Source organism: Ambystoma mexicanum, chromosome 4p (genome assembly GCF_040938575.1).
Source record: "Ambystoma mexicanum isolate Mex_15411 chromosome 4p, UKY_AmexF1_1, whole genome shotgun sequence".
NCBI classification, from domain to species: domain Eukaryota; kingdom Metazoa; phylum Chordata; class Amphibia; order Caudata; family Ambystomatidae; genus Ambystoma; species Ambystoma mexicanum.
In genome coordinates this window covers 1,110,298,255-1,110,312,205 of record NC_090927.1, presented here as the reverse complement: position 1 = coordinate 1,110,312,205, position 13,951 = coordinate 1,110,298,255, and the positions used below count along the sequence as shown (strand labels likewise).

The 13,951-nt window shown below is 48.2% G+C and overlaps 1 protein-coding gene across 1 annotated transcript in view; it reads left to right on the top strand.

The window, feature by feature from the left end:
- The window catches only part of SOS1 (SOS Ras/Rac guanine nucleotide exchange factor 1), a 2,649,334-nt gene that overhangs the window by 1,736,857 nt on the left and 898,526 nt on the right, over positions 1-13,951 (top strand). Inside the window, exon 13 of the mRNA XM_069606702.1 lies at positions 1,449-1,552. Within this exon, the coding sequence (XP_069462803.1) occupies positions 1,449-1,552 (104 nt within the window). The remainder of the gene's footprint in view (positions 1-1,448; positions 1,553-13,951) is intronic.

The window sequence follows — 13,951 nt, the reverse complement described above, 5'->3', positions numbered from 1 at the left end:
TGCGCTGCACTCCCCACCTCTCACGAGCCCCGTACCTGCATCTGTTTTGCCTCCGACTTTCCGGAAGAGTGCAGGGCCTGGCTCTGCTCGATCCGCCGAGGTGCTTTCCCCTCTGGTGTAGTGCGGGTGAAGCCGCACGCAGCTCCGCTGTGCCTCTCACATCGGGGGTTCGTCTTACCCCAACACTCTGGCGGCGTCCCGTCAACCTTAGAGCTCGGCTGTTGGGGCAAGCCTTTTCATCCGCGGTCCAGGTTGACTCCTTCAGCTGCGTCTGTACGGATCCACGCAGTAAATTACGTGGCGTCTTTGATGCCGTCTCCCCCTGTAATCTGCTCCGTGGTCAGACTTCTTTAAACTACGTCCGTTTCTTTATTTACTATTTAGGCTCTGACATCAATTTTTCGGGGTCGGAGCCCTTTATAGCTGCTTTTTCACCTTTGGGAGTTCCTGCTCGGACGGAGACCAGAGGAGCGCGTCTCCTCTATACGGCGGCCATCTTGAATCGCCCCAAACTCGACTATTGTAATGCACTCTTAGAAGGCACCTCCACCAAAAACTTACTTAAAACTACACAGAACAATGCCCTTAGAGCAGCTATGAGCTTCCCTAGAAGGGACCATATCTCACAAGCCAGACAATTAGCTCAGTGGCTCCCAGTCAAAGACTGCATTACACTAAAAATCCTCACCATCACCCACAAATGCCTCAACCACACAGCACCCACATACCTATCAGAAACTATATCCAGAACCACCTCTGCGCGCCCCACCAGAACACAGTATACCAACCAATTACACATCCCTCACATCCGCAGAGTTAAAGCAGGAGGGATAGGTTTCTCATGCATAGCACCTAAACTGTGGAACTCCCTCCCCACCACCCTCAGAGCTGAAACTTCCCTCCATGCCGTCCAGAAAAATCTCAAATCCTCCTTCCAGAACTAACCTTTCCTCTATCCCTTACCATTCTCACTCATGCTTCTACTGCCTCCAACTGTTATTGTATATTGTAATGTAAATCTGTTAAAATATAGTAATTGTGTAGTATAGTGTAAATGTCAAAAAAATGCAAACGAGAATTGTATATATCTGTAATGAAGATTGTTTCACTCTCTCTAACAAGTGGCAAGATGCCTTAGGGCTGCTGCGCGCTATACAAATATGAATAAATAAATAAATTTGTTTGCCACTTGGCTCTCAATACCACATAGGTTGCTTCCTCTGGTATTTTGCTGAGGAATTTAAAGAACTTTAGAATGACCCAAGAAATGCGCCTATTTTGCCTTGAAAACTGGTAGCCAAAAATGGGTTTGACTAATGGAGTAATCATCTTTGCAAGGTCCCAAGATATTTGTCTTTTTGTATCTAATTTGTAATGAGGACTGATGGTTAATGTGCTTTAATGTTATATTGGTCTTAAATTAAACTTAACTTGATCTTTTGTTGCAGTGTTTTAAATGTGTGCCGACATTGGGTGGAGCATCATTTCTATGACTTTGAGAGGGATGTAAGTCTTTTGGAGCGTCTTGAAGATTTCATTGGGACAGTGCGAGGTATAGTATTGACTTTTGGTGTGGTGTTTACACACAAAACTTCCAAACTCACTAAAAGGAGTCTTTGGATTCCCAATTAGTGATCCTTTAACACAATATTATATATTACGAGTCCTAAGCATCAATGCCAATTCATCCATACACCTAGTTAGAGAATGCATGTATACTTTCCCTGACACCCTGCAATGTAACCTCAAAACGGTACATTTTACTCATGTTACAGACCAACTGTAAAGTTTTTTTATTTTTAAGCTCAACATGTGGGTACCACAGCGTTTGTCTATATCTTAATCCTGTTCTCCACAATATTATGTAGGCCTTGTGTATAAAGATACTATAGGCATCAATATATATAGTTGGGGTATTTTGCACGTTACTTCATTGACTGTGTGCGTGTTAAAGTCTGCAACAGTGACTCCGTAATCATGACTAAGCTGGATTCCCTCTAGGGTGAGCACTTTTTACTGAGTTTATAAATTGTTGCTGATCTGCACAAAATGTCCAATCAAAATATACATCTAGTTCTAAATGTTTTCAAGAAAACTTTGTGAATTGATTGCATCTGGCTTTGGGTTGCAAAGTTATAGGGGCGATCCGAAGACTTTTTTAGACATTTATTTTCGAGATATTTATATATTTAGTTATTTCATTTATGAAGTACTTGTGCAAAAGCACTCTACAAAGTTACAAAAAGTGGTAATAGAGTTACAAAAGGGAAAACAGGATGTTTCATTGTTTACTCGTACATCCCCTGCCCTTTCCTTCATACTTATGGGACATTCTGTTCAACAGGGACAGTACTGGAGCGTTTTTTGTAGCACCAAAAATTAATTGACCTTCTGTCATTTTTACACCAAGCCTTTACATGGCTTCCGCCTGCCTTCTCAATCCACGTCCGAGTTCTTTTCTCTGTGCGGCTTGACTTGAACGTCTGTGGCACAGCAGGGGCTTTCCTCCTCTTTTCTTTTTTTTGTACTTATTTTTCTCTTCATTTCTTCTCTCCTTGCTCCCTGGGTTTTTGGCATCTGTCTCCCTCCATGTATTCTGGGCCAAAAGTGGTTTTCTACTTCATTATCCTGTAATCTTTTTGCAATCTCTGTGACAAATGCGCTCTGCCTTAGGTCGTGTTAGGCAGAATTATATGCGGTACCCTCTGGGAACACCACACGCAATTAAGACTACAAGTGACAGTACAAATTCACCTTTGGTACAAACCTGTACTACATAGTAAAGTGGTAGCGATGGCTGAGCAGCCAGACTTATTTCAAGAGTAAGTGAGCTGTATCAAATAGTTACACAAAGGACAGCAATTGCTATGATTCAGGCAAACACTGACTCAAGATTTTCAGGTAAAAGAATATATATTTATTTCACTCTTCAGTTGTATAACATTACACTATTATAAGCAGTTTGAAAATCACACTCTTAATACACCACACCACTTCCCTTAAATTCCAGACAAGTTATGCTCACAAAATGAAGTGGGAGCAAAATGGCACTCTAGCAATTTAAAAGGGAGGGAAAGACAAAGTTAATAGAAATTAAATCAAACCAACAGGTAAGTACTCAGGGCAATTGAACAAGAGGAACTAAAGTGATAGAATCAGGTAGAAAAGGCTTAGGGCCAAAGTCAATAGGTCAAAAGTATTTTGCTCAAAATCACACAGTTCAGGGTAATTCGCAGTAATGTTCGTGGCATGGATTCCGGACGAGGTTGGTTGATAGAAAAGTTAGTTCAAAGAGAAGAGAAGGACAAGCCCTCGGATTGGAGAAAGATTTCAAACACTTTCACCGCGGTTGAAGGAAACGCACAACGGGATTTGCACAGTACCTTAAAACGGAGAGGAACCTGTAGCTGAGGCAGACATTCCTGGTAGTTCCTGCAGGCTCACGGTTCCTGAAGCGACTGTCGTACTGACAAGAAGTAGGACGACTGGAGGGTCCTGCACTACCCAGGGAAGAAACCAGCAGCAGAGCAAAGCAACAAATAAAAGGTGCTCTCTGTTAGGGAGGATTCTCTCTTTAGGCTGAATTTCCTAACCTAGTGAGTCCCCCAGCAGCTTTGCTGGATTTCTGGAGTTTGTTTTTTTCTCCTGCCAACAGTGAGACTCTTTTTTTCCCCACTCTTGGACATGATTTATGGTGTTCCTTTGACTGTTAATGTGTTTTATGGGCTATGGGGTCCTTTACTCAATAGTGTCATGTGTTTTTACTATGTGTGTTACACAGCACCCTCTGTGCGGTAACACAGGGGTGTCATAGTGACACCCCACCATAGACTCCATACCCTGGGACTGACTACTGTCTCCCAGGGCATGTAAAGTCACCATTGGCTTTACTAGTCCTAAATTATTAACAGAAACCAGTACAAACCATCATATTGTGGACGTACTGGTCGGGCCAATTCGATTGCCACTGGGTCTGTTAGTCGAGGGGGCACGTCTCCGTCCCCCCTGATCGAGTTTTGGCTGGTGGCAGTGGAAACTACTTTTTATATTCGACCGCGAATATTTCCCTATGGGATTTTCCCATTGTTCGAGGCTACCAACTTTATTTATTTAATTCTCATAGCCTCGAACATACCGCCGGTTTATTTAATTAATATTAATTCGCCGGTTGGTATTTTTTGCCAGGACTCGATTCTAAAATGGCGTTTGTGTTCTCTTCTGTGACTCCAACCCAAATCGAGCCCTTTGTTCCACATTTTGGCGGGCTTCTCCACAGAAGCCTCCAAAAGTGGTGCCACTCTGTCTGGGTACCACAGGGGGTGTGGGAGGGAGTTTAGACACCCTGGACTGAGTTACCTTGGTAACTCAAGTCGCACTCTCTTGTGATTGGCCCAAGTGGTGAGCCGGCCGGCTCACCACTTAGCATGTTTGACAGCTAGGCTGAGTGAATGGGGGTATGCTGCATAAAAGCAGGGCTTTGGGGACTGGAACTTCAGAAGTCGCCACAGGACCTGAGAATCCGACGAGGGAAGAAGCTGAGCCGACCTACGACGACGACGGCACCGGTCGAGCCCTGCGGAACCGACTCACCACTTCCCGACGACAGAAAAGATCTCCCGGCTGGAGAGGCTTCTTCCCCTGACTGATGGGCACAACCAGTTTACCTTCTTTTCTTCGCACCCCAGCCTGGTTTGTGGTCGAACTGCCCGTGCCAAGCACCCCGGCAGCCGGATAGCCACTTACCACTGAACCGCGAATCAACGGACCGCTCCTTGTACCTGAGAAACTTTGCGGCTGGATTCTTCCCTGGCAGTGCAACGGACTCCTGTCTTCCTCCCCGACGAGATCCTCTCTTCCCCCGGACGAAGCACCGACTTGCATCTGCTGCCAGGAACAACTGCCCCCGCTGGAGTGTTCTCACCACTTTGAGGTACTGTGTCAGCCAGGCCTCCCTTTCTAAAGATTGCTACAAGGTAATAATAACCCCTTAACCTTCTGGACTGGGCTGGCCGTCTTGACCCTCTAACTGGTCCCTTTCTTTGGTCCAACTCCTTTTTGAACCGTTACAAGACTCTTGTGCACTGCAACCGTTTTACCTTGGACACATTTCGTTTTGATCCTCTTAAAGCGGATCCGGACTACTGACTCTGAATTCACGGTGTTACTTTGCCTTCCTCTCTTGTTGTGTTCATGAAAAAGTTTTGGGATCAGTTTCAATTTATTCTCTGCTTTTCTCTCCCTTTTTAAAACGAATTATTAGAGTGCCATCTACGTTAAGCGCTCACCTCTGTCTGAAAATAAGTGGGGCTTTACTGAAGACTTGTCTAAAGTTCTTTTAAGGGAGTGTATATCTTTTAGTGACCGTGTTTTTGAATTGCTTATTATTAGTGCCTGTGTGTTTTTCTAGATGTGGTTTTAAATAAATAATTATATCTCTTTTACACCAAGCCCTGGTCAGCGTTTACTTGTTCTATTGTGTTCTCTTGACCTATTGTGAATACTCTGTATACTGCCTAACTCTTCTTGAGGGAAGTATGACTGTTCAGCCAAAGCTACCAAGTGAATCTGTGTGGTACAGACTGCTACCAAGTGGGTTTACTGCCAAACACCTGTAGTCCTAAATCTTTTGCAGTGGTCCCAGAGGGAACTGCACAGGTTTCTGCCTAACACTCTCCTTAAAACCCAAGCAGGGTCTGACCTTCCTGGCCATCCGGCCCACTGTAGCTCTGTACAGCGAATGCGACCAGAGGAGGGGTCCTGGCTTGCAGTTTGGACGAACTGGTTGGTCCCACCAGCTCAAGGGAAGAAGTTTCCTGGAGGATCTTCTCTGTTGTCGGACTCTGAAGATTTGGACCTGCAGCAGGGCTTCACCGGGCGGTTCAGTCGTTGTAGGGGTCCTCTTCCATCAGCTCCTCGTTGGTTCTTTCATTCCAGTGACGACTCTGTCTTTCCCGTCCCAGAGACCTGCTTTTTATGCAGTTTTCCCCCATTCATACAGCCTGGCTGTCAATCACACAGCAGGGTGGCTGTCCTTGCAAGGACAGTCCCCTTAGGCAATCAAACAGGAGTGCGACTTGGGTTACCAAGGGAACCCATGGCAGGGGTCTGAATATCCCTCCCTCACATCCTGCCTACCCAGACTTTTAGGCACCTAAAGGAGGGTTTCTGTGCAGAAGCCCGCGAAAAGACAGCAAACAAAGGCATCATCCCTGGTTTGGTGCACAGAGAAAAACACGAAAAAGTCTTTAACAAAACAAAATGGCGAATAAACACAGCCGGAGCCAAAATAAAATGTATTTGGTGAAGCGGGTTTATGTTGGAGGCTAATATAATATCCTAAAACAATACCATGGTTATATAAGATGACCGCGGTAGAAAAGTTAGGTAGTTACCACTGCCACTAGCCAAGTCTTGATGTAAAGAGAGCGAAACAATGCTCCAAGAGACAGAGACAAAAAGGGATAAGAATTAACCCTTTCCAATACTCCATATAAGATGGGGTGTAATGGGTCGTGGTTTAAAGTGACTAAAATAAAGTTAATGGCAACTTTACCTTTTCTGGGGAACAGTAGTCAGCCCCAGAAAATGGAGTCAGTGGGAAGTCTCAAAGACCACCCTGTTTCACTGCACTGAAGGTGCTGTGTAACACACATGAAAATATGAGGCCATGGTGTAGGTGAGGCTCCAGTGCCCAAGATCACACAAAAAGTGAAAACACACACAGCAAAACACATGTAAGAGTGGGAAAAAGGCTCACACTCTTACCAGGTGGAAAAAATAAATCATAGGAATCCAGCAAAGCTGCCGAGGGACTCATTAGGTAAGGGAAATCAGCCATTTATGAGAATTCTCCCTAACAGGTCGCCGCACATGTGGGACTCCTATCGTAATAGATACTTATATGTGAGGCCACTCGGCACGCATATTTGATGCTCTGAAGATGTCTTTGGTTCAGCAGCTCTGCATTATTGCCTGGAATGCATCCAAAACAAGCAAGCAATCTCCTTTTCATGGCACACCAAGCAGGTGACCTCTTGGAATGTCAATGCTGGAAAGGACCCTCATGGTTCTAGCACTACAGCAGGAAACCCCAGGTTTCCTGTTCTTGGGGCAACTCTGCAACTGGTTGTGTCAAGGATCCCTTTCGAGTGATTACACCCAATACTGGCTCTGCTGAGGATCCCCTTTGAATGGCTGAATCTATTACCATGTGCATGCCTGAGGCTGCTTAAAAAAAGAGCGCTGAAACACAGGCCCGTCAAGTTTCTGGTGTCAAAGACGAATACTGGGCGTAGTCCGACGTCCCGTCCCCTTTCCTCCATACTGTATGGGCGTCCCTCACTAGGGACGGGAAACGGAACCTTTTTCCCCAGAAAGAGTTGTCTTTCCCTTTAAGTTTAGATGCACGCATTGGCGCGGCCCTGCAAGCATGCACTCCCTTGACTCCACCCACCAGTGCCACTCATCAGTCCTCTTTTTCGCATCGACTGGAGCAAACCACTTTCAACCAGTGCTCCTGGGTTAGTCCTACAGCCATGTAATACCACACGCTCTTCCCTGGGATTTTAACATAATAATCTCTATCCTCTGGTGCCACGCTCCTCCCCGACGCATGTCGACGGTGGGTTTCAGCAGGTGCTGGCCTGCAAGTGTTCCTTCCCCACGTCGGATCCTCACACGCTCTGCCTTCGGTGGCTTGGCCCCGACCACGGCTGGGACGGCTTTCCTGCGTGCGACGTAGTGACCCTGCATTCATTGCAAAACCACTTAGCTAGGTGGAGGGAGCTGTATGAAAGATCACCAGCATAAGACATCCAGGCCTATGTAAGGAGGAAGACCAGGCCAAAGGTAGGTGCCCTGTTCTCCTATGCACCCTGCAAGGGCGACTCCTTCCCTGGGAAGTGCAGGAGGGGGCTTCCAGGTCCTAAGACCAGAAAAGGGACCCAGGCTCCAAATGCCACTGGACAACCTGCCCTGAAGTGCAGGGAAGGTTTGAGCCTTCACTCTCACTCTCAAGCGTACAGGCGGAGACTGGTCCCAATTCATCAGGTACCATGAAGCAGGCTAGACAAAATGGCGGTGCATCCTGAGCCTTCCCACTCCTGCGCGTAGGCATGGGAACGCACTTCAAGATGGGACAGAACAATGCACGTTACCTGGTCCTCTTCATATCCAACTGCACCCGCTCAGGGGCGATACAGACTCCAGTTTAGCGAGACTGGGGCAGTGAGAACACAGATGCAGGTTCAGGGACCCGTTCCCACGCAACCAAGCCCTTCACCAGCATGCGAGGACAGGTTCTTCGAAAGGTTCCTCTCCCTAATGAAGTCGCCTCAGAAGGACACCATTTTCAGGGGGTCATCAAGGACATGCTACCCCGTTACCACCTCAAGCTCCTGTCTTGGCCCAGACCCCAGTACCCATTCATGCCCAGGTTCCTGTGCTCCCATCGGTGCAGGTCGTTGTGGCAGCTCCGCCTCCGGAGCAGCCCCCACAGCAGCCTCCAGCACTGGCAGTCGGCACTCCACATCTGCCCGCACCCAGCACTCCGCCGACAGCACCCGACCTGCAGAACACTGCAGGGGACATGGGCGATGTGGAGGACCAGAATACCCCCTTCTCAGCTAGGGCCTTCCACGAGAGGCTTGCGGGAGTGGCTGAGTACCTGGGGATCCCGCAGCTGCAGATTGAGCAACCTGAGGCAGGGGTCCTGGCAGAGGTGCTGACAATCTGCCCAGGCACAAGAACTGGTATCTCTCTGCAGAAGGATGTAGAATCCTTGGCTAAAAAGGGCTGGGTAAAGCCGCATTCCACACAGCCTATGAATAAGCGCCTAGACGCCAAGTACAGGCAGGCGGAAAGGGAATCCCTCTTACTATCGGTACACCCCTATGACCTCATTCCTCTTTTATAGCTGCAGCCTCCATGCACTCTAAGCCGCAAACCTTCATCAGCCCCTACACCAGCCCTCCTAGGGAAGGAAGAAAATCTACTAGAGGCCTATGGCAAAAAAATATACTCTAATGCTACGCTCTACCTGTGCCAGGCCAATGCGGATGCCATGTTAGCAGCAGTGAACCAAAAGCTTTGGCGGGAGATAGCTGACTTCCTCCCTGAGATCCCTGCACATAGTCAGGCGAGATGCAAGGCAGGGTTGACGGAGGTGAAGATAGCTGCTCAGGATATCATGGAGTCTACAGTGGCACACATTGACACAGCAGGCCGGGCTATCTGTGTCGGCACCAACATGAGGACAGCAGCTTGGCTCAAGGTGACCAAGTTTAACCCTGATGTGCAGGAGCTCATTCTCGACCTGCCATTTGAGGGGCGGCTTGTTTCACTCAACTACCGACGAGGAGTTTGATAAAAAGAAAAATATCTCCCAAATAGCTAAGTCTTTGCCATTTTTGACTAAGTCTGCGCCCAAGACCTATAGCCAAAGTAACCTATGCTCTGACAGAGGTTGTACCTTTTCGGTGGCTTCAGGGGTTTTCAGAAGCGCCGCTCTAGGCAGCCTGACAGGTCGCCCAGCCGGCACAAATCTTCACACAAAGGGTTCTTCCAGTCCATCTCCCAGACACCAGCCTTGGAAGGAAAGAGACCGCGACAGTGCCATCCAGATCCACAGGCTTGCCCTTCACACTCATTCCTGACGGGCAAGGTTCGCGAACCCATGGATTCTCTGTGGTTTCCTCGAGCTTCCGCCTGCCGATAACTCCATCTCCTCTCCCCCCACCCCTCCTCCACTCCCACAGATTGGGACAGCAACTCTTCTGGTGGAGATACACTTGCTTGTTGTGAGTCAGACGGTGGAGGAGGTGCCAGCCTCGCAGCGAGGCATGGACTTCCATTCCCATAGCTTTGCCATACAGAAAAAGAGCCAGGCTGGCCTGAGAGTTGCACTAGACCTTTCATCCCTGAACCTTTCCTTACCCCTTAAAAAGTTCAAGATGGTTATACCAGCATTCATTGCAGAGACACTGTGTGGGTAAGACAGGGTTGTGCTCCCTGGATCTGAAAGATGCTTATCTGCACGTCCCGAACTGGGAACCCCATTGTTACTTCCTCTATTTCAGGATCATGGGCTTTCATTTCTAATACAAGGTCCTCCCATTTGGCCCCAATTCAACCCAGGGGTTTTTACAAAGTTAATGAACGCTTTAGCAGCCCTGCTCATGACAAGGGCATTTTCTCAGCAGACCGGTAACCTCTGCGTGGTGGAACCAGCTCCTGCTCAGAATAATGGCATATTGTCTTTTGGCGGTGCCCCACACAAGGCTCAAAATGAGGAGCCTGCAGCTGCATTTCTCGGCCTCTTGGAATCAGGAAACGGACTCCTAAGTGGCTCTAATCAGCATACCACAGCACCTTCACCAGGACCTTCGGTGGTGAATGGCAGACGCCAACCTGTTAGCGGGCAGACCGTTCAGGCAGCCGCTACTGGGGATCACCATTACCCCAGATTTGTCCCTTCAGGGTTGGGGGGGGGGGGCACCCTGGACAACCAGTGTCCACTGAGTCTGGTCAAGGCAGTAACAACTGGAACACATCAACTGGCTCGAGATGATGGCCATCATTCTTGCGCTCTAAGCGTTCCTCCCCATTGTCAGCAACAAGTCGGTTTGTATTCAGACAGCTCAACCTGCATGTATTACATCAACAAGCAGGGAGGTAGCAGGTCTCCTCCACTCTGCAGGCTGTCCATCGACATCTGGGAGTGGGCACTGTCGAACAACATTAACTTATCAGCTGTCCACCTCCCGGGGAATCCAATTTGGAGGTGGACAGACTCAGCAGGCTGGGGGTGGACAACTACGAGTGAAAGTTGAACGGGGAGATCCTGAGGGAGATTTTCACCAGGTGGGTCCACCCTCGAGTAGACCTATTCTCCACCCTGGGCAACAGCAGATGGCACCAGTTTGCATCATGGATGCGACAAGGCAGAGGATCCCTAGGGGATGCGCTGCAGGTTCAGTGAAATGTCATGTGAACATACACCCCCCTCCCTACCTCCTCCATTGATTGACAAGATCATCTGCAAGGTTAAGGAGTCTGAGGCTTTAACTCGTCTTGATAGCGCTGTGGTTGCCAGCCAGACCTTGGTTCTCGTAACTCCTCTGTCTGTGGGATCAGCCCCTGGTCCCCGTCTCGCTGGGCCCAGCTCCACTAGTATACCAGCAGCGGGGCAGAGTGTTTCACCCCGCTCCGGAGAAGTTAGCCCTGGCAGCCTGGTTCCTGAGCAGGTCACCCTGAAACATCTGCACTTGTCACAGGACAACTTGGCTATCATTCAGGGGGCAAGAAGCGACTCCACATGAAGTCAGTACAAAAGCGGACGAGGTTCTTTCACTGGGCCAAGGCAAACAAGATAGACCCCTGACTTGCTCACTGGATTTATTTATTTTATTTATTTTTTGGATTTGTAGAGCGCACTACAGCCGACGGACATCGAGGCGCTATAAAGGATACTTCAGAAGGCTTGCTTGAGGGTTACAATAAGCGGCCCACGAATAAGGCTTAAGTCTTTTGCTTATATAGTTATATTAGAGTACTGTATACTGCATAGCATAGTGTGATAGTGGTTAATACAAGGTAACATATGCAATATAGAACTCAAAGGGTTACGCCACGTACAGTCTTTTCATACACAGGAGTAGGCTCTTTCAAACAAAGAGCCTAGTTTTGAGTGCCTTCCGGAGGGCAACATGTGAGTCTATTGATCTAATGTGGGCTGGGAGGTTGCTCCAGAGGGTAGCAGCCATTGCTGGGAAGCTCGCATCTCCAGCACGCATCTGCGCGTGTGGAGAACCGCAATACGGTTCTCATAGGCGGTCCTAGATGGTTTGGATGCTGTTTGTTTGGTGATCCTTTGTGCTAGGTACCTGGTTGCCAGCCCGTGAAGACATTTATGTGTAAGGGCCAGTGTTTTGAAGTCCACCCTTTCCTTGATGGGTAGCCAGTGTACTTGCCTCCTGACCCCGGAAATGTGCTCCCTGTGTGAGATGCCTGTTGCGGCCCTTAAGGGATTATTCTGGACTATCTGAAGTTTGGCCCGGTTTCTTTGGGAGGTTCCAATAAAGAGGGCATTGCAGTAGACCAGTCTGGAGCCAATGATGGCTCTGGCTATGGTGATGGAGTTCTGTTGAGATAGAAATGGCCTGACAGCATTGATCAGTTTAGAGTAATATGCTGCAGAGGAGGCGGTGGCTTTGACCTGCCTGTCCATGGTAAGGCTTGGTTCAAGGTACACGCCCAGTGTCTTGAGTGTTTGGGAGACTGTGATGGGGATGTTATCATTAGTGAAAGAGTGATACTCCTTGTCAAATTTGCGCAAAGTGAATGGAGACCCAATCATCAGGAGTTCAGTTTTCTTACAATTTAAACAGAGCCAGTTGTCTGCCATCCAAGATTGAATGGTGGAGTAGATGAAGTTGAGGGTGTTAGTATCAGTTAGTCACCAGAGAGCGGTATGAGCACCTGTGTGTCATCTGCATAATTAGTATTTGAGAGGCCTAGGGCATCAAGGTTTCTGAACAAGGGTCTGGTGAAAAGGTTGTACAGGGTAGGGGCTATGCAAGAGCCCTGTGGGACGCCACATTTGATGGGACTGGGGATGGCTCTCCTGAAGGAACGAGCTAATCCAGTCAAATGCCTTAGGGGAGAAGTTGGCTGTGGAGGAGAGATGGTGGCATAAAGTTTTATGCTCTACCAGGTCAAAGGCTGCAGAGAGGTCTAGGATCAGAAGGAGCGCAGGTTTGCCTGCGTCTCTCAGGTCACCTATTTGATTTTTTAGGTCAAGTAGAGCCGTTTCAGTGCCATGACGAGGAGGAAAGCCGGACTGGCGTAGTCCCAAGAGGTGGTTGGCCTCAATACATTTTTGAATTTGCAGGTAGGTTGCTTTGTCCAAAATCTTTAACAGGAAAGGGACAGTGGTAATGGGTCTGTAGTTCCCAGGGATCAATGGGTCAAGCAATGTTTTTTTTTTTTTAGAAGTGGTCGGACCCAAGCTTCTTTGAGGGAGGTCGGTACATGAGATGTTCGGAAGGACGAGTTGATGAAGGCCGTGACGAAGGGGGCAAGGGCTGCAGCACAATCTTTAATGATGTGAGCTGGACAAGCGTCCCCTTTACAGTTGGAAGGCGTGATAGATTTTATGAGGGCAATGACTTTGGATTTGCTCATGTCAGAGAATTCAAATGTAGGTACCTGGTTTGTAGTGTTAAAGGTTGGTGGTGCCATGGGGCAGGCTAATGAGGATGAGAGAGCTTTTTGGTGAGCCAGTATTTTAGTGTGCAGGGAATCATGTTTGTCCAGCGTGGCTGCTTGAATTTGGTTGCACCATGTCTCATCTTTGATAAGGGTGGAGTGGGGGTGGCGGGGGGGCTGAGGGAGTTACCTGAAAATTGCAAAGATTTCCTTTGTCCCAGAGTTGGCGTTATTAATCCTCGTGTTTTAAGATTCACCTTTAGCATGTGTGATGGCTGTTTTATATTCTCTAGCAATGGTCTTGAAGGCAATTCTGTTAGGTTCGGTGGGGTTTCTTTTCCAGGTGGCCAACAATACCCTCTTTTTTTGTGCGTAGATCCATCAGTTCTTGAGAGAACCAGGCATTGGAATGCTTAGTTTTCTCGCTTTTTTTGCAGTAAAGGGGGGGGGCGATGGTATCTACGGCCGTAGTTATTACCTGGTTGAAGGTGTTGGCTAGGAGGACAGGATCATTAGGGAATGGTGGTTGCAGACCTGGAACAAGCAGGTGAGGTAGGAGAGTATCTTTCGTCAGCTTCTTAGAGCTCCTTGAGAGTGCGGCAGGGAGAAGGATGGAGGGTTGAAATGGTCGCGTGGAGGTGTCTATGTGAAAGTTAAGTGGTCTGACAAGGATATGGGGGAGATGGTAGAGAGAAGAATGGGCCTGTTGTGTTGTGCAACCCGGTCAAGGGTACGCCCTTTAATG